Source organism: Rhinolophus sinicus, chromosome 3, assembly GCF_057876585.1.
Source record: "Rhinolophus sinicus isolate RSI-liver-muscle chromosome 3, RSI-T2T, whole genome shotgun sequence".
Classification (NCBI taxonomy): Eukaryota; Metazoa; Chordata; class Mammalia; order Chiroptera; family Rhinolophidae; genus Rhinolophus; species Rhinolophus sinicus.
Window position 1 is genome coordinate 98,987,135 of NC_142503.1, and position 22,309 is coordinate 99,009,443.

The window sequence follows — 22,309 nt, forward strand, 5'->3', positions numbered from 1 at the left end:
CAAAATCTATGGAATGTAGCTGAAGAAATACTTAGAGGGAAATTTACAATTAAAGACTTATAGAAGATTGAGTATTAATGAGATAACAGTCCAATTTAAGTTAGAAAAAAAATAGAGAAACAAAAACAATAGTAGTAGATTAGTGAACAAGAAAATAAAGGCACAATGGAAAGGATTTACAAAGCTAAAATCAAGTTGTTCAAAAAGACTAATAAACTTTAAAAGCCCCGGATAAAGCAGATCAAGAAAAACAACCAAAGGCATAAACATGTAATATTAGGAATGGAAAAGGGGATTAATTACAGGAACAGCAAAGCTTTAGGTACATTTGAATGTAGTGTTGAGCACAAGTTGATGATTACAGATCATTACGTATTTGGTCACCATGGCCATTCATTTTTACTTACCGCCAACAGAAGACACATTTATTTGCACACGCTAAGCTCGGGGTGGTTTCCATGCAACGATGGCTTTCGATGCCATAGAATGTATGTTTATAACAACCTCCTCTCCCTCGGAGCATCGACTATGAAAGCAAAAAACAAATGATAATTTGAATAAAATCCTCAAAGCACAGAACAAAACACCAAGGCATCATTTTTAAGAAAAAAACATGTGTTTCATAACCATACGTACCATTACTGGGGTCTGCACGATGCAGAAAACCAACACCAGCATTAGAGTGTTTTCATAGTGATTTGCATTTTCCAAAACCCAATGAAATAAACCTAAGATTCATTCAGTCTGAAAGCCCTACAGGAGGACCACCGATATTTTTATGTTTAAATCCATCCAACTGTCTCAAATAATATCAGTTCAACAATATACAATGCCAACAGATAGACAATAGTCTCCAGAAAGTTCAGAGTCCCATGAAAGGAAGGACATCTCTGCTTTGAATAGGGAAGATGGGTAGGGAATGCATCATGGAGCACAGACTATGTCACCTGAGCAGCAGAATTTGAACATACTGAGACTGTTGAGGAGACAACCATTGTGTATATAAGAAACAGACTATTTAAAAAAAAACAAAAAACTATTTAACATGTGATGGTAAAACCACAGCAGTAAGAATGGGTAATTTGAAGAAATACTGCAGATTCATTAGGGTTGGAGTCACAAGATAATACCCAGTTTTATATGGTATCATCAGAAAGAGTCATCCAGAAGCTCTATGTAAGATGGGCTTGATTTCAGTACAAGTGAAACTTGTGAGGAGGTTACACGAAGTCATAATGACTTGGCTCTAGGGTTTCCAGGCAGGAATTCCTGCCTGTTCTCAGGAATTATTTTCGCTTTCCCATTCTCAAATCCCAAGATATAAACTGTTTTCTGTTCTCCATGATGAATCGTTTCCACAACATGATGGCCGATACTACCCATCACCTGAGTTCCAAGGAGCCGATTTTCCCGATTTCCCAACCAACTTTTCTCGGGATTCAGGAACGGTAAAGCGAAAAAAATTCCTGAGAACGGCAGGAATTCCCATCTGGAAACCTTACTTGGCTCATAGTATCGGTGGATTAAAGGGGGAGGGTGCTAAACAGGTCCCAAACAGAGGAGCAAAAAAGAGCAAGTCATCCAAGACAGGAAATTTTAAGTCTAAGTAACTGAAATATGATGGAATTAACAACAGCAACAAACAAGGAGACACAATTAGGAAGCCTTTATACATATTATACATATTATACATATTATAATGCTGTCTATAATGAAAGAAAATTATATATAAAATCTACCAGCTTGATTACTATGTCAGTTGATGAGGAAGTTTTATTTTTTTGTCCTGATAGGAGTTTCCCATTCATCTCAGTACAGCTGACCCTTGAACAAAACATTGGTCCACTTACATGAGGATTTTTTAAAATAGATACTGCACATGTATTTTCTTTTCCTTAAGATTTTCTTAACATTTTGTTTTCTCCAGCTTACTTTGTTATAAGAATAAAGTATATAATGCATGTAACATACAAAATAGGTGTTAATCACCTATTTGTGTTAATAGAAAGGCTTCCAGTCAACAGTAGGCTATCAGTTAAGCTTTTGGGGAATCAAATGCTATATTAAGTGGATTTTTGACTTCCAAGGTTGGCGGTCCAAATCCCTGCATGGTTCAAGGGTCAAATGTAATTGCATCAAGAAAAAAAAAAAAATGAAAGAAGAAAAATGTTGTTCATGATAGCAGTGCTTAAAAACTCTCTTCCAAATTTCCAATAAAATATACAAGACAGCAAAGAAAACATTCAAATCTTGTAAATAGCATTGGAAACTGAAAGTCCACCAAATGCCAGAGAGGAATTTCCACGAAATTTCACACCAATGGAGAAAGCTGCAGACCGGCAGGAATCCATCATGTACTGCGAAGTTAGTACATACACCCCCAGAACACTGTGCGGAATGCATGTGATGAGTAAGACAAAGCCCCACCCATGATGTGGCGTACAGAAACGGCAAGCAGGCAAAAGGACAGCCTATGATAGGGTGACTGAAGCAAGATTCCACTGCAAGCAGAAGAAACGGACTCCAGCGAAACAGAGAAGGAATTTGTGAAAGGCTATCATAGCTCATGGAATCTCTAGAAAGGAAGGAAGGAAGACTGACTGAAGGACCACCACTCAATCCCTTAGAATCCATCCCCTACAGACACCACTACTCCCCCGATACCACCACCAGCACCACTCCTGAAAACCAGATGCTGCTGCCAAGGGCACATGAAGGAGTTCTCCACATCACAGTCCTTCCATTGCACACTCCCAACCCAGACTCTCAGGCTGAAGAGAGTGACTGTCCTAGATGACACCCAGGTTGCCAGGACGTGGCACCAGGAAGCAGTATCTGTCTTCCTTGGTTTCTGGAGCAGGCAGTGGAGTGGACCCTGGCTCCAAACAAAGCCCATTTAACAGAGAATTCTCCAAACAAAGACACTCAAGCTGAGCAAGCAGAGGATAAACAAATAGCCGTCATGGGTTACTGGAGCCAATGGGACAATACCAGTAGGAGCTTCCCAGAGGAAGTCCAAACTTAAGTCATGTCCAAACTTAATAATGAAGGGCCAAAGGATAAAGGGACAGAGACATGTAAGAAGAGGGATGACATGTTTTTGTTTAAAAACCTGCTTTTCCTAAGTTTCATACTTTTACAGTTTAGATTTAAGTTCACTATTCATTATAAGTTAATTGTTATATAAGGTGTAAAATTTAAGATGACCCTTCTTTATGTGTGTGTACTTTTAGTATTTATTGTTGTTATTGGGTTGTTTGTTTTTGCCTATGGATATTTAATTGCCCCAGCATGATTTGTTAGAAAGATTATATCCTTCCTCTAAGGAATTTCTTTTGACTTTATAAAAATCAGTTAAGCATGTTTGTGGGTTTATGTCTGGGATCTCTGTTCTGTGAGGTGTGATCAAACAATACAGTGATGTTTAATTAGCAAGTACTTTTGTAAATAAAAGAATTACAGTAAAAGACACATTGCCATTAATCCCCCTCAAAATGCCCCCCCCCCCCCCCGCTTTGAACACACTTATCCCATCGTTCTTGCCACTTTCTGAAACAGTCTGGAAGTCCTCTTTCATGAGTGTCTTTAGTTGCGCTGTCATGGCTGCCTCAATGTCCTGAATCATTTTGACTTTGGGGAAGAGCCAGAAGTCACATGGCAACAGATCTGGTAAATAAAGTGGATGAGGATACACCATAATGTTTTTATTTGACAGAAACTGCTGTACCAGAAGCAATGTGTGACACGGAACATTGTGATTATGGAGGATGTAAAGACACTCACGAAAGAGGACTTCCAGAACTGCTTCAGAAAGTGGCAAAAACGATGGGGTAAGTGTGTTCAAAGCAGGGGGGAGGGGTATTTTGAGAGGGATTAATGGCAATGTGTCTTTTACTATAATAATTTTTTAAAATTTAAACATTCACCATATTTTTTTTTATCACACCTCATATCGATCTATGTGTCTATCCTTCCACCAATACCACAGTGTCTTGATTACTGAGACCACACAGTAAGCCACAATATGAATGTGTATGACTCCTCCCATTTCATTCTTCTCTGTCAACAAAGCTATTTTAGGGTCTGTGCCTTTCCTTATAAATATTAGAATAAGCTTGTCTATTGCTACGAAAACCTTATTGGGATTTTAATAGGATTTGCATTAAACTTATGATCCATCTGGGGAAAACTGACATTTTCCTATACTGAATCTTCGAATCCATGAGCATTTATTTAGATTTATTTAGATTTCCATTGATTTCTGATTTGAGATCTTTCCTCATTTCTAGTGTAAGCATTTATTGCTATAAACTTCCACCTGAGTACTGCTTGAGCTGCATCCCACACATCTTAATTATCACTCAGTTCTATGTATTTTTTCATTTCCTTTGAAACTTCCTCTTTGACATATGATTTATTTAAGAATGTGTTGTTTAATTTCCACAAATTTAGAGATTTTCCTTTTGTTTCTATTTTGATTTCAACTTTGATTCCATTATGGTCACAGAACACACTACATGATTTCAATTCTTTTAAATCTGAGGTTTGTTACCTGGCCCAGGTTACGTTCTATCTTGGTGAATGTTTTAAGCAGTTCTGAGAAAGGGTTGTGAAGTCTCCAACTATAAATGTGCATTTTTAAAGAAACTTCTCCGTTCGGCTATGTTTATTTTTGCTTGATTAATTTAAGCCTCTGCTGTTTAGTGTGGATGGATCCTTTTGGCATTATGAAACGCCCCTCTCATTTCCTCTAGTTCTCATTCCTGTTACTCTTTTCTTGATTTTCTGCAGGTTACTTAAACATTTTTGGGACTCCTTCTTAATTCGTCTTGTGTTTTTTACTCTTTCTCTTTGTATAGTTTTTTTAGTGGTTGTTCTGGTTATTACAATATACATACATTACTTACCACAATCAACAGATGTCAATATTTTACCACTTTAAGTGTGGAAACATCACTTCCATTCAGATCCCTTTAACTTTCCCTCTTTTAAATTAAATATTGTTGTCTTGAGTGTCACATGGTGTTATAATTTTTGTTTCAATCATCAAATATGATTTATAAAACCCATGAAGAACATGATCATCTACTGTATGTAGCCATATTTCTGCTTTCCATCTTCCTTCCTTCCTTCTTTCCTTCATTCCTTCCGCTCCAAGAATCTCTCTTTTATCATTTCATTAGGTTTGAAGAACTTCCTTTAGCTAATCTTTAAGAGTAGATCTGCTAGCAACAAATTTTTTTTCATTTTTTTCACCTGATAATGTCTTTGTTAATCTTCATTTCCAAATGATAGTTTGTTAGATATAGAATTCATGGCTGATAGTTATGTTCTTTTAACACTTAAAAAAATGTATGCCACTTCCCTCTGTGCTTCATGATTTTAGATGAGAAATCTGATGTCAAATTGATGTCAATACGTTGTTTATCACTAGCATCCTTCAAGGTATTCTTTTTTTAGTTTCCAAATAGTTAATTTTAAGGAGTCTTGGTATGGATTTCTTTGGTTTTATCCTGTTTGGGGTTTGCTTTCTGTTATTCAGGTTGGGTAAATTCTATTCACCTGTCCTGTTCACATATCATTCCACTGGTCTGGTAAGGTCACTGACTATCCTCTGTCATCTTCACTCTACTAATGAGCCCACCCAATGGGTGTCTTATTTCTGTTAAATGTATTTTTCGATTTTACAGTTCCCTCTTGGTTCCTTCCATAACTTTCATTTCTTTGCTGGGTTTTATTTTTTTATTTGTTTCAAGAGAATTTATAACTGATGGCTGATGTATTTTTATGAGAGCTGCTTTAAAATCCTTGTCAGATTATTCCACTATCTGATTCATCTAGTGTTGGTATCAGTTCAGTGTGTTTTCCTGCTCAAGTTGTGATTTTCTTGGTTCTTGGTATGGCAGGTGATTTTTTTATTGCATCCCAAACACTTTGTCTATTATGGTAGAAGACGCTAGAGATCCTACTTCTTGTATTTCAGCAGGCAGGCACTTCGTTTAGGTTGAGCATGCAGGTCGCAATGTACTTTTAAGTGCTTTTAAGTGCTGTGGTTCCAATGGCGGTTTACATTTTCAGAAAGTTTTCAGTGTAATTTTGCTTGGGCTCCCACTGGTCACTGGTGGTGCCATCTGAGGGGGAGGAAGAGATTTTTCCAGGATGGCCCCCGGGGATGTCTCTCAGTGAAGGAGGGGAGTCTCAGGCCAGCAGACTTCCCATGGCAGCCTACTTGTGTGGCCGAGTCACACTGGCCAATGGCCCCTGGAGGCCCCAGTAATTCTGAGTGGAAGAGGGGAGTCTCAGGCCACAAGAACAAAGAGGCTTTCCTGGCTGAGTCACTTTTTGTGGTGGGCTCGCTCTTGCCATTGCCACCCAGCAATCATCATATTTCTTGGTAAAGGAAGGAAGCCTCAGACCCCGCATGGATGATGAGCATTTCATAGGCCAGGTCACTTGTTATAGGGGTGAGTGGCAGGGAGGGAGCTCTCTCATGCCACTTCCACTTGGCTACCCCGGTATCTCTTGGCAGGAGAGGGAAACTGCAGGTCCAGCAGGGAAGGAGAGAGCACTCGCCTAACTGCTTATCGTTAATGAGGCTCCCAACTGATCCCCTTTGCCAGGGTCTTATTGGGATTCCCATTCTATCGTAGGGAAGAATGAGCTTCCCTCGGTGGCTGTCTGCTGCCAGATTAAGAATCAGGAAACATGGGATCAGCGCTGTCTTCTTCTTTAGGTGAGGGACACAAGACATCCTGCTGCTCTGTTGTTCATCCCGTCCTGGGCTCCCAAACCAGCCAGCCTTCCTCTTACCACCTTTCAGAGTTCTTGTTTGGTTGCCGCTTGTGTTTTCCCATGGTTTAGAGCTGCGCACAGCAGGAAGGAGCAGGACAAGAAGAGTTTTGCCATCTTGTCCAGACCAAAAGTCCTCAGACATTCCATTTTGAAAGGAAGTGCTCCCCCATCTGAAAATTAGTAGATGACCAAGGTGGAAATGGAAAAGACCAGAGAGCAACACATGCTTAGAATTCATGTTACGAATCAAGGGGAAAAAATTATAGATAGCCTGAGATTCAATAATCCATGAATTCTTGTCCTTGAGGTAAATAAGAGCCTGAGAAATACAACTGCAGCCCAGCAGAGCCACAGTGAATGAAGGTACCACCACTACTAGGCAGGCTCTGTGCACATCAATTTGGGGACAGAGGTATGGGAAGAGGAATAGAGGTGTGCAATTCTCCATGGGTCTCTCTCTGACTGTTTTATAAGAAGAGGCACTAACTATTCTAGACTATCTTTTCAAATAGTCTCCTTCTGGAGCAAATATAGCTATGCTTACTGTGCAATATAATAAAGATGTGTCCTTCTAGGGCAAAGGTCAGGCAGAATTATTCCCAATTATAAAAGATTCATATTCCCTGAGCTTGGGGGTCGTCTCCTGTAGCATATGTACAGATGTTATCTGGCTCCCATAGTGCTGCTTTACTGGAACTGGGGCTCAGGAACCAGAGCAAATAATGATATTCTGGCTACTGCTATTATTATGAATAATAAACTGCCCTTACCCTCTTCCAGCATCCATGAAATTGTAGCAGCCTAACTTCTTAGCTTGCAAGTAGGGTAAAATTTCAGACTCTTCACTTTTGGACTGGGATGGGGAGCTCAATGCAGAGGTTGATAAACTACAGCCCATGGGTCAAATCCAATCTACTGTCTGTTATGGTAAGTAAAGTTTCATTGGAATAGAGTCACTCACACTTATTTACTTATTGTCTATGGCTGCTTTTGTGCTACAATGGCAGAGCTGAAAAGTTGCAACACAGACCATATGACCCACAAACCTAAAAAAGTCACTATCTGGCCCTTTAAGAAAAAGTTTGCTGACCCCTGACTTACCTTTTTCATACTCTAGAACAAAATAAATTCCAAACTGATTAAGCAAGCTTTAAAAAACTACAAACATGAGGAGGACCTGGGGAAGACGGAGGAGCAGGAAGCACCAGGAATCTGTTTCTCCCCCTGGACAACAGCAGCACTGGAGAATCTGTCTGATAATCACTGTTTGGAAATTCTGGAGCCTATTAAAGGCTTGCCTCTTCCATGGAAAGGCCTGGGTGGCTAATTTCCATCAGTTATAGCTCTATCTCCCACCACACGGCAGGCAGCCATGCACCTCTTCCTGGAGCAGCTTGCACATAGCTTGTGGGAGCCAGGGTGGGTAAAAAGGACCCTGGCCTCCAAATATTGGGGGATCTGTGCTCTGATTAATGATTACTGCTCCTCATCACAGAGGTACAGACAAAGAAGTGGGCAGATGTTGTTGCATACCCCCATTATTGCCAGCCCCTCCCCCTCCAGCTCAAGTGACTTTAAAGGGCCACTGCCTCTTTTTAATTGCCCTTCATTTTTTGCTTTTCTCCTTTCAGGACCCTCACTTTAAGATGAGGACATTAAAAAACAACTGCATATTTGGTGAAAAAATAAAAAGTAACTGTGTCCAAGCAAAGGCTCAGTAAAGACATAAGAAGGCATTAAATTTACAACTCAGCCTGATCCTCAGTACAGAGACAGCTTACAAAAAATAAGTAATAAAAAACAACAAACTCTGGGGAAGTTGGAGAATCTGATTTCTAGAGTTACCACATTACTAGATTCAAATGTCAGTGTTCAGTAACAAAACAAAATCACAAGTCATACCAAGACACAGAAAAGTACGGCTCATCAAAGGAAAAAAAATATTCAACAGAATAAACTTACTGCCCCTGAAAAATACTTTATGGCCGATACATTAGACAGACTTTAAAAAAAAACCAAACAAACAAACAAAAAAAAACTGTCCTTAAAATGTTCAAAGAACTAAAGAAAGATGTGGAGAAAGTCAAGAAAATGATGTGTGAACAAAATGGGAATATCAATAAAGAAATAAAAAGCCTTATGAAAAACCCGAAAGAAATTCTGGAGCTGAAAAGTATAATAATTGAATGAAAAATTCACTAGAGGGATTCAAAAACATATTGAAGTTGGCACAAGAATCAGTGAACTTGAAGATAAGACCATGAAAATTATTGAGGATGAGGAGCAGAAAGAAAAAAGAAAGAGGATGAGCAAAGAGAGCCCATGCAATGTAAGGGACATCAGTGGAACAACAAGTACATCATGGTGTCCTGGAAGAAAAGGAAAGGGGCAGAAAAAATATATGAAGAAATAATGGCTGAAAACTTCCCAAATTTGATGATAGACATGACTATTCTAGAGGTTCAACAAACTCTAAGTAAGATGAACTCAGAGACCCACATGGAGACACATTACAATTAAATTTTCAAAACACAAAGAGCTAATCTTTAAAGTGGCAAGAATCATCACATACAAGGGATCATCAGTAAGACTATCTACAGGTTTCTCATCAGAAACTTTGGGGGCCAGAACCCAGTGAGCTGATATATTCAAAGTGCTAAAAGAAAAAACACTGCCAACCAAGAAATGTGTATCTGTTAAAACTGTTCTTCAAAAGTGAGGGAGAAAGCAAGACATTGCCAGATAAGCAAAAGCTGACTCAATTTCTGACTATTACACCTGCCCAGCAAGAAATGCTCAAGGCAGTCCTTCAAGGAGAAATGAACACTAGACAGTACCCCAAAAGCACATGGAGAAATAAAGATCTCAAAAAAGGTAAATGCATGGCAGTTATAAAAACTGGTGTTATTTTAATACTGGTTTATAGCTGTACTTTTTGTTTTCTACATGATTTAAGAGACTAACATATGCAGTAACATGATGGACCTAAAGGGTACTAAGCTAAGGGAAATCAGTCAGACTGAGAAAGACAAATGCCATATGATCTCACTTATATGTGGAATCTAAAGAAGAAAAGAAATGAACAAAACAGGAACAGACTCAGATACAGAGAACAAACTGATGGTTGCCAGAGGGAAGGGGAGGGTGAAAAAGGTGAAGGAATTAAGAAATACAAAATAGTTACAAAATAGTCTTGGGGATGTAAAATATAGCATAGAGAATATAGTCAATAATGTTGCAAAAACTATGTATAGTGCCAGGTGGGTACTAGACTAATCCGGAGGAATCACTGCATAAACTATATAAAAGTCTAACCACTATGCTGTACACCTGAAACTAATATAAAATAATAGTGAATGTCAACTATAAATGGAAAAAAAGAAATACTTTTAATAAATAAATAAATACGAGACTAATACATTTAAAGAAAAAAATTATTAGTGAAAACCTAGTATTATTATTATAATTTTGGTTTGTAACTCCAAGTCTTGTTTTCTACATAATTTAGGAGATTAATGCATTTAAAGGAATTATTAGTTTATGGTGTGGAGCTCACAGTGTCTGAAAATGTAACATATGTGACATCAACAACCAAAAGGGATGGGGACAGAACTGTAAAGGAGCAGTTTTTATATGTTATTGAAGTTAAGCTGCTATAAATTCAAATTAAAATGTTATAATTTTAGAATGTCAAATGTAATCCCCATGGTAATCACAAAGAAAATAGCTATAATATACACAAAAGGAAATTAAGGAGGAATTTTATATCTTCACTACAAAAAAAAAGCAGCAAAACACTAAAGGAAATGAAGGACAAAAAAGCAATACAGCATATAGAAAACAGAGAGTGCAATAATAGAAGTCCCTCCTTATCAATAATTACTTTAAATGGATTAAACTCTCCAATCAAAAGATTAACAGGATGGATAAAAACACACGATCCAAATCTATGCTATCAACTAGACTCACTTTACATCTAAAGATACACACAGGTTGAAAGTTAAAAGATGGAAAAAGATATTTCATGCAACTAGTAACCACAAGCGACAAGGAGTGGCTATATTAACATCAAATAAAACAGACTTTAAACTAAAAAAGGTTTTAAGAGACAAAAAAGGACATTATATATTAATAACAAATTTCAATACAGCAAGAAGATACAACAATTATAAACATTTACACACCTAATGACAGGCCATCAAAATACATGAAGCAAAAATGGACAGATTGAAGGGAGAAACAGACAGCTCTAAAATAATAGCTGGAGACTCAAATACTCCACTCACAATAATGGAGGGAAAAACAACAGAAGACAAGGAAATAGATGACTTAAGCACAACAAATCAACCAAATCTAATAGACATATACTGAACATTCCATGCAACAGGAGCAGCATACACATTTTTCTCAAGTGCACATGGGAAATTTTCCAGGATAAGACCATATGTTGAGGACGTCACAGAAATGGTGGTATGAGAAGTGCTTCCTGAAATCTTCCCTGGAAGTTACAACAAATTGAACAGCTGTAATTAAACAAAGGATTCCCTGCGCAACACACAAGCACACCTGACAAACCTGCACATCGAATCACCTGAAGGTGGGCAAATCAGGCCAGTGGGGGAAGAGGGAAGCGGGAAGTGCAGACACAGCGGCCAAAGGCCACAGGTCGCAGACCAGAGCTCACTGCAGTCTCAGGGGAGGGAAGAATTCAGACTCCAGGCGCAACCCTTGTGACCAACAGTCCTGCCTGACGGATCAGCAAACAAGGAAGCTGAACCCAGCCTTCGGGCAGAGACCTCAGGTGAGAACTGTGGTTTAAGCCCTCACTGCCAGGCAGAAAACAGAAAACAAAAGCCTGGCTGCCACCCCCCCATCCCCGCTCTAGAGCTCACCCCACCCCCATCCTCCCAGTGTTAGAAGCAGGCTCCAGAAGAAACGGTAGCAGTGTCAGATTAAAGAACAGAATATCTACAGCCCTGAGAACTGGAAAGAGGGTCCCACAGGCCCAGACTCACACTCCAGCGATAGGGAAAGATATGTAGGGACAAGAACTCTGGGCTGGTCAGAGTCACAAACGCACCAGCCGCCACTCACAGCCCACACCACCTCCATATTTCTGGGCAACCAGAGCCACTGAGACACACAGGCTCTGCATCGGGCTGCAGGGACAGCAATGGGATTTCAGAAGCTCATCACCCTCCACATCCTCTCACGGAGGCAGTGCCCTGAGACCCAGGCGACCTGCTCACAGAGAAGCCCACTTTCCAGGGAACCCCCTCATCATTGAGAAGCTGGAACAGTGCAAGAGAAAATATAACACTATAGTGTGAGAGAAAATAAAAGGCTTCAGTGGGAGAGAAAATAAAACATTCTAGCAGCATTTACTGGAAAGCAAAAGAAAGACCTCTTTATATCAACCTGCTGCAGAACCTACTCCTGTAGATGCCCAGGAAGAGAAATAATTCATTAACTGCCATAAATAACCAAGGTAACCAAGGCATGGATGGACCTAGAGGGTATTGTGCTGAGGGGTGTATGTCAGACAGAAAAAGACAGATGCAATGAGATTTTGCTTATATGTGGAATCTAAGAACAAAATAAACAAACAAAACAGAAACAAAGTCATAGATACAGAGAACATTTTGATGGTTGTCAGATGGAAGGGGGGTTGGGGTGGTGGGTGAAAAGGGGGAAGGGATTAAGAAGTACAAATTGGTTTTTTCAAAGTAGTCATGGGGATGTAGGATATAGCATAAGGAATATACTCAATTATATTTTAGTAACTATGTATGTATGGTGTGAGATGGGTATTAGATTTATTGGGGTGTCAGATAGGAGGGGATTTGGAGGGCTAAAAAAGGATTAAGAAGCACAAATTGGTAGTTACAAAATAGTCATGGGGATGTAAAGTAAAGCATAGGGGATATAGTCAATAATATAGTAATAACTATGTATAGTGCCAGGTGGGTACTAGTCAGGGGATCACTTCTTAAATTATATAAATGTCTAACCACTATGCTGTACACTTGATATTAATATAAAATAATATTAAATGCCAACTGTAATTGAAAAATTAAAAACAAGGAAAAAGATGAAAGGGAATAAGGAGGTTCAAATTTCCAGGTATAAAACAAGTAAGTCTTGGGGATGTAATATACAGCATAGGAAATATAGTCCATAATATTGTGATAGCACAGTACAGTGTCAGATGGTTGCTGGATTTATGGCGATCAGTGCTTCAGGTATATAAATGTTGAATAACTATGGTGTATACGTGAAACTAATAGAATATTGTATGTTAGTTATATTTTAATAAAAATCTTTTTAAAAAAGGAAAGCTGGGATGGCTATATTAATATCAGACAATGTAAACTTCATGGACTCTTACCACAGGTAAAGAGGGATATTACATAATGATGAAAGGGTAGATTCACCAAGAAGACATAACAACCCTACATGTATATAACCTAACATCAGAGCTTCAAAGTACATGAGGCAAAAAATGATGGAACTGAAATGAGAAACGGGCAAATTTACAATTAGAGTTGGAGTTCAACACTCCTTTTTAAAGTAACAGATAGAACAAGTAAACAGAAAATCAGCAAGAATATAAAATAACTATTATTAAATCAACTTCTGATCTGAGTTTGGGTTTACTGGAGTTTTAATTGTGGGTGGGAAGAGGGAAACAGGAAAAGACATACAACGTAAGGATAGGAAAGGGACCCTTTTCACCAAGCTGAATTATAAATTCAATGAAAGCAGTCTCCCTCCTATCCCTATTACCTTCCACATTATACAGGCTCATAAAAATGCATTCAGTATTTTCTGCGTGACTGACAGTGATATAGCAGTGTCACATTATCATTTCTCCTAGCCCCTGTAACATGTGACCTAGGTAGTCCTTGTGACTTTTCTGTATCACCACTGTTACTCAACAGTAATAAAGCCACATTCACAATGAAAAAAGCACTGTATCATATGATATATACTATATATGTACCTGTGCAAATATATATACATGTTATATATGAGCCATACATATATACACATATTTATGATAAATATGTCATTTACTTTCCAGACTAGGACACTGCAATATGGAAAACAGACTGTCAGTTAAATTAAGTGACCATCAAATAGGCAAGTTCCCTTCCAGCAGTATCCTTAAAGTTATGTTTTCATAGATCAAAGAATCTCCTACTCTCCAGGATTCCATTCACATGATACAGGTTTAGGGAATGAAGATAGTAAAGCCACAAAGCACTTGGCACAATGCTTGCCAGGACCTCAATCTTTCAGGCAAATAGACCTTGACACAGAACTGAGAAAAGGAAACAGCCCACTTCCTGTGCTTCTCTCATCACTCTCACCTAACTCCCTGTCAACACCATGAGAGCTGCTTCAGCTCGGGGCTTTCGACAGTTCCAGCTTTGTCACTCTTCTCTATGACTATTTTCCCTGCCACATGTATTTAACACCTTCCAAATCAGCCACAAACCATGACCACTTCCTTATAAGTAGCCAATATCATTTGGTTCAGGTACTATTGTGGCATCACACACTGCCCCAAAATTCAGTATTATTTTCTCTATTAATCCTGAGGGTCCGCTGAGTGGTTTTCCCACTGCCTGTGGTGTGTGCTGAGGTCACTCACGCAGCTATATTCAGTAGTTTGGCTGGGGGGGGGGGGGTTGCATATCCAAGACTTCACATTTCTGACACCTGATGTTCCTTCACTCCAGTAGTCTAAACTAGCTTCCTTACAGCACGGTAGCTGGGTTCCCAGAGGAAACACTCCCAACAAACATCAGTGTGCAAACACTTACCAAGCCTCTGCGTCATCGTGCTGCTCATATCACTTTGGCCAGGACAGGGCACTGCCAAGCCGAGAGGATAAACAAGCGTGTGGATGCCGAGAGCCACGGTTCACAGAGGGCTACCCAGTGAACAGACTCCTGCATCATTTATACTAATTACATTCACCTCCAAGCCTAAAGGCAAAAATTTCTCACATTATTAGTGATAATTCATTAGTTTCAAAGAGCTTTTACACTCAATGTAACAGCTAATAGCTCTAGATAAATTTTTGGCTTGTTATAACAAAATCCTTTTAACATTTGGTGATTACTACAGTTCTCTGAGTAGATTGGCAAATATGTTAATTTTAGATATTTAATATATGTTTACAATATATTCTACGCTAAGTGATCCACAGGAAAAAATGATTTTGACTTCACTGTATAGACTTGTATATAAACCTATAGTCTTTACCTGGAAAAACAAAAGCTTATGCTTGTCAAAAAAAACTAACTTTTTAAAATCCTTTAACTGAAATCAAAATGAAATATATTAACCAAATATCAAATTACTACCATAATCATACAGATATACAATTTATTCCAAAGAACTTTGGAACACGTATTTTGATGTATAACTCTTAATGAGATGCATTCTACAGACAAAAGCAGGTACAAAGAACCACTTTCCACTCTCACAAATTATCAAGGACCAAAGAACTGTAACTTACTTATGTGGTTTATATCAATCAATATTTACATATTAGATATTAGAACCACAGAAAATTTAAAATATTTTTATACTACTTCATTCACAATAATTGCAAGTCCATTACATATTACTACAACACCATGGTTTTATAATAAAATATTTTCCAAAACAAAAAAAAAACGTGTAAAAACTGCTGGATTCCTACGTAAGTTTCTGTATTCCAACTGTTGTGATATGTTTTTTTGGTTAAGCTGTATGAACAAAATCTGGCCTGACACAGATACACAGCTGGAAAAAAAGGAGGAGTATTTTAATAGTTGATTCCAAAAACTGTGAATGTTCTACTTTGATACTACACCAAAACTTGACAAGTGGAAGTTTCATAAAGATTAGATGCATTGTGGGATCTGAAACCATATTAATGAACTTTTCATATTTTGTCACACTAAAATCTACTTGCCTACCTAGTACTTTGAATTTGATTTTATAACATCATGCATTGATCACACAGAAAATACTGGTTCACTAAGTTCCAAATATTGATACATTTCATTGTATAATATTTTTAAAATCACACTTTTTAATATCACAACTGATCTGATCATTATTGGGAGGATGTCAAATCCAAAATTCTAATTTTCATTTTAAGGCTCAAATTTTATTACTAGCAACAAATACTTTCAGTTGTTTCTATGAAGTGGCAGGCTTAATTTGTTTATTTTTTAAAAAAAACATGTGCCAAATAACTAAGCCTAAATAACCATAGTTAGTTTTTTTTTTTTTTATGTATTAATAAATATTTCATGAAAACAGCAACTTACAACTTAAACAAGTGCACAAACACTTTTCCTGAAGACAACTATATACTTTGGTATGCAACAAAAGTGCTTATGCATACTTTCAATTTCTTCATACAGAACATTAAAAATACAGATATTCAGAGGTAGAGATTTTTAAAATTAATAATCTTTGTTACTTCATCAAGGTAATTCTTAAGTGAAACTGGCATTTAAATTAAGGAAAAAAAAAAGAAAAGAAAACAGGGAGCACATGTACCTTGACCACTAGTACAACTTGGTACATTGCCTTAATTCACACTGAAGAGTCAGCATATTTACCCACCACTGCTTTAGCACTACCAGTTCAAATGTCTACACAGCAAAAAAGACAAGTAACATTACAGTGTTATTATAAAAATAGTTCTGACCTTCAGGACGCCAAAGGAGTCTGCAGATCACACTTTAAGAACCACTATCGTAAGTTAATGGCAATAAGTAATTACGTCAATGTTAGAAATTAAGAAATTTGTTCAGGGGTAAAAAGTGGTACAATTTATAAAATCAAAGAAATTAACTAAAAACTAATGTTAAAATTGAAATAAGAGTTCAACCACTTTGGTAAACTGTTCATAATATCTACTAAAGTTAAACATATGCTTAAGCAATTCCACTCCGAGGTGTATACCCAGAAAAAAATGAGTGTTACGTCCAAAGACTTGTACATAAATATTCACAGCACTGACATTATATAAAACAGCAAAAAACTAGAAACAAACTACATGTCCATTAACAGATGAGTAAACAAACTGAAGGCATGTCCATATAATGGAATACGTTTAGCAAGGAATGAAGTATTGATCCACAGAAAACATGGATGAATCTCAAAATAATTATGCCAAATGAAGAAAGCCAGATCAAAAAGAGAAAATAATGCATGAATATATTCAATTCTAGAAAATATAAATGTATATACAGAGACAGAAAGCATGTCAGTGGTTTCCTGGGGACAGGAGCAGAGAGAAAGATGGATTACAAAGAAACACAATTTGGGAGGTGTCGTTATCCTGATTTGGGTGACGGTTTCCCTGGTATACACATATGTCAAAAATCATCAAATTGTATACTCTAAGTACATAAAATTTCTTTTACTTTAATAAAATTGAAAAAGTTTTAAATAAAAAAGAAATAAAGAAAGGCACAGGGAGACAGAGAGGAAAGTTTCCATCATTCCATCAAAGTGTGAAAATTTGATGATCAAAAAAATAAATAACTGTGATGGACTGAATTGATGGAAATACATCACTACATTATGATATTCAAAACAGAGAAGAAAAAACACTGTCATCATTTGAGGTGGTATTAAAACTTCTACTTTGAAAACTGGTTAACTAAAGACAAAAAAGTAAGCGCATATCTGGCTTTGCCAGTAAGAACTGTATTTCAGAGTAGCCAAACATTCCCGGTTAATTTAAAAAATACACACACAAATTTTCCTTTTCAGAATTCAGATAACTAATAAATGTAAAAGGACTGAAAACATGACTTTACAAATCCTAATTAAGTATTCTCTCAGACAATACTTAACAATTGGCATTTTTTAAAAAAGCAAACAGCTTAAAGGCTGACAGGAAGCTGTATTTTTAAATAATGCCAAAGTAAAGTTCTAGCAACGAGGACAAAAACATAACTGAACAGAGGAGGAAGTAGAATGTCATTGTCCTGTTGCAGTGGTCACAATTAGCATTACTAATGGTGGGTCAGCCAGATATGAAATCTACTGATGTGACACAACACACCACATGAATGCAATCAACATGACTGTGTTATATGGTAACACAAAAGTGTTAAACACCAATAAAACCTTTCGATGTAACTTCTCCTTTAGAAGAAATACTGAGGATAAAAAAAAAAATGCCCCAAAACCAGAGAAATCTAGGTTGGATATTATACAAAACTGGCCTAGTGTCTTAAACAAGTCGGTGTCATTAAAAAAAAAAAAAAAAAGAGGTTCCGGAAAAATGGCGGAGTGAGGTGAGCCTCTGTAAAGCTCCCCTGGAATTTACAAAGAATCGAACAACAAAAACTCCACAAAGGACTCCCTGCACAGCAGACAGGCAAGACGAAGAGGCCCACTACCGACTGAAATCACCTACAGGTGGGAGATTCGCGCGCGCGAGCGGGGGGAGGAGGAAAGTGAGAAGCGGGCGGAGACGCAGCTCCGCGGGCGCAGGACTCAGACCCAGCTCAGTGCGCGGAGCTCGCTGCTTCCCGGAACTACCGCAGCTGCGGGAGATCGGACTGCTAGGGCTCCGCCAGGGCTCCACAGGGCTGAGGGGACAGCATATAACACGGCTGAACCCAACGCTCACGGCAGAGACCTCGGAGAAAAGACTGAGGGAAAAAGGCTGAAAACGGTGGTTTAAGCCCGCACTGCCGAGCAGAGAATGGAGCCTTAGGCACTGAGACTAGCCGCCCCCTCCCTCCCCTCTCAGAGCTCGCCCCGCCCCCACCTGCCCGGTGCTAGAAGCGAAACAGTAGCAGTGTCAGATCAAAACAACAGAAAATTTGCTATATTTGAGAACTGTGGCCCACAAACACAAATCCACAGCCCAACTAGTTCCGGCAAAGGGAAGAGAGCTGTGGAAGCAGGACAGGCTGTGGTGGTGGTCGCTGCCATTGCTCTGGGCCACCTCTCACAGCTCACCCCGCCCCTGGCCCCACCTATCTGGGCGGTTCCCTGCAGGAGTAAACAGAACTGCTGAACAAAAGAAAGACCTCTTCCTATCAACTTGTTGCAGAAGTCACTCCTGTAGATGTCTAGGAAGAGAAATAGTAAACCAGTAATCGCCATGAGTAACCAAGGCAACAAGATAGCTCAGAAAGAAAGTGAAAAGTCTCCAGAAAAGGCACTTAAATATACAGAAATATGTGACTTAAATGACAGAGAATTCAAGGCTGCAGTTCTGAAAAAACTCAACGAGATACAAGAAAACACAGATAGGCAGTTAAATGAACTCAGAAACTCAATTAAAGAACAGTATGAGCATTTTACGAAAGAGATTGAAATTTTAAAAAAGAACCAAATAGAATTTCTGGAGATTAAGAACTCAATAGAAGAAATTAAGAATGAAATAACCAGCTTAGGTAGTAGAGTTGACCAGATGGAGGAAAGAATCAGTGACATCGAAGATAGAAACCTGGAAATGACACAGATAGAAGAAGAAAGAGACTTGAGACTTAAAAGAAATGAAAGAACTCTACAAGAACTTTCTGACTCCATCAGAAAGAGCAATATAAGAATAATGGGCATACCAGGAGGAGAAGAAAGAGAGAAGGGAACAGAGAATATATTCAAACAAATCGTCGATGAGAACTTCCCAAATTTGTGGACAGAACTGGACCCTCGAATCCAAGAAGCAAATAGAACACCTAGTTACCTCAATCCCAACAGGCCTTCTCCAAGGCACATTGTACTGAAGCTGTCTAAAATCAACGACAAAGAAAGAATCCTCAAGGCAGCCAGGGAAAAGAAGACGGTAACTTACAAAGGAAAGCCCATTAGATTATCATCAGATTTTTCAGCAGAAACTCTACAAGCCAGGAGGGAGTGGAACCAAATATTCAAACTATTGAAAGAGAGAAATCATGAGCCAAGAATAATATATCCAGCAAAGATATCCTTTAGATATGAAGGAGGAATAAAGACCTTTCCAGACATACAGAAGCTGAGGGAATTTTCTAATACACGACCTGCACTACAAGAAATACTAAAGGAGGCTATTCGACCACCATCAACAGGGACAATTTGTGGCAACCAAAACTCAAAAAGGGGGAGAATAAAGGCCTGAACCGGAATATGGGAATGGAGAAAGTAAGCGTGCTGAAGAAAATGGAATACTCTAAATATCAAACTTACTTTTACATAAACTTAAGGGTAACCACTCAAAAAAAATCCAGAACTGAAATATATACTGAAATAAAAGAAGAAACAGAGGGAAACATCATAGAATACCACCACACAGAAATAATAGACAACAACAAAAAGGCAAAGAAACAATGGAGACACAGCCTTACCAGAAAACTAAAGATAGAATGACAGGAAATTCTCACATATCAATAATCACCCTAAATGTAAATGGACTGAACTCACCAATAAAAAGGCACAGAGTAGCAGATTGGATCAAAAAACTAAACCCAACCATATGCTGTCTCCAAGAGACACATCTCAGCTACAAGGACAAGCATAGACTCAAAGTGAAAGGGTGGAAATTGACACTCCAAGCAAATGGTGCCCAGAGAAAATCAGGTGTAGCCATAATGATATCAGATGAAACAGACTTCAAGGTGAAAAAGATAACAAGAGACAAAGATGGACATTTCATAATGGTGAAGGGGACTGTAAAACAAGAAGACATAACAGTCATCAATATTTATGCCCCCAGTCAGGGAGCACCGAAATACACCAAGCAACTACTAACAGAACTAAAGGGAGAAATTGACCAAAACACAATTATACTAGGGGACTTAAATACATCATTGACAGCTATGGATAGATCATCCAAACAGAAAATAAATAACGACATAGTAGCCCTAAATGACACATTAGATGAAATGGACATAATTGACATTTATAGAGCACTTCATCCTAAAACATCAGACTACACATTCTTTTCTAGTGTACATGGAACATTCTCAAGGATAGACCATATATTGGGACATAAAATCAGTCTCAACAAATTTAAAAAGATTGAAATCATACCATGCATATTCTCTGATCACAAGGCTTTGAAATTGGATATCAACTGTAAAAAGAAAGCGGGAAAAAACACAAATACATGGAGACTAAACAACATACTTTTAAAGAAGGACTGGGTCAAAGAAGAAATTAGAGGAGAGATCAAAAGATACATAGAAACAAATGATAATGAAAATACATCCTACCAAAATTTTTGGGATGCAGCGAAAGCAGTTTTAAGGGGGAAATTTATCTCATTACAGGCCTATCTCAAGAAACAGGAAAATTCCCAAATAAATAACCTCATGTTACACCTTAAAGAACTAGAAAAAGAAGAACAGGTAAAACCCAAGGTCAGCAGAAGAAAGGAAATAACAAAAATTAGAGCAGAAATAAATGAAATAGAGAACAGAAAGACAATAGAAAAAATTAATGTGACAAAGAGCTGGTTCTTTGAGAAGATTAACAAAATTGACAAACCCTTGGCTAGACTTACTAAGATAAAAAGAGAGAAGACACTGATTAACAAAATCAGAAACGTAAAAGGGGAAGTTATCACGGACACCACAGAAATACAAAGGATCATCCAAGAATACTATGAAGGACTATATGCCACCAAATTCAACAACCTAGAAGAAATGGATAAGTTCTTAGAAACATATAGCCTTCCAAGGCTGAACCATGAAGAACTGGAAAATCTAAACAGACCGATCACCAGTAACGAAATTGAATCAGTCATCCAAAACCTTCCCAAAAGCAAAAGTCCGGGACCAGATGGCTTCACTAGTGAATTCTACCAAACCTTCAAAGAGGATCTAATACCAATTCTGCACAAACTCTTCCAAAAAATTGAAGAAGAAACAGTACTCCCCAACACATTTTATGAGGCCAACATTACCCTGATACCAAAACCTGGTAAAGACAGCACAAAAAAAGAAAACTACAGACCAATATCTCTGATGAATACCGATGCAAAAATCCTAAATAAAATTCTAGCAAATCGAATACAACAATGCATTAAAAAGATTATTCATCACGACCAAGTGGGGTTCATCCCCGGGGCACAAGGATGGTTCAACATACGCAAATCCATCAATGTGATACATCATATAAACAAAATAAAGGACAAAAATCATATGATTATATCAATTGATGCAGAAAAAGCATTTGACAAGATACAACATCCATTTATGATTAAAACACTTAATAAAATAGGTATAGAAGGAAAATACCTTAACATAATAAAAGCCATATATGACAAGCCCTCTGCTAATCTCATAATTAATGGAGAAAGACTGAAGCCCTTTGCTCTACGTTCAGGAACACGACAGGGATGTCCCCTATCACCTCTGCTTTTCAACATCGTGTTGGAAGTCCTTGCCAGAGCAATCAGGCAAGAGAAAGAAATCAAAGGCATCCAAATTGGGAATGAAGAAGTTAAATTATCACTCTTTGCAGATGACATGAGGCTATATATAGAAAACCCTAAAGA

The 22,309-nt window shown here is 38.0% G+C and overlaps 1 protein-coding gene across 4 annotated transcripts in view; it reads right to left on the reverse strand.

The window, feature by feature from the left end:
* LOC109437491 (S-adenosyl-L-methionine-dependent tRNA 4-demethylwyosine synthase TYW1-like) overlaps window positions 1-22,309 on the reverse strand; it is a 246,138-nt gene that overhangs the window by 148,152 nt on the left and 75,677 nt on the right. For all 4 annotated transcript variants that reach the window (XM_074328473.2, XM_074328475.2, XM_074328474.2 and 1 more), the window contains exon 10: window positions 408-526. In XM_074328473.2, the coding sequence (XP_074184574.1) occupies window positions 408-526 (119 nt within the window). The remainder of the gene's footprint in view (window positions 1-407; window positions 527-22,309) is intronic.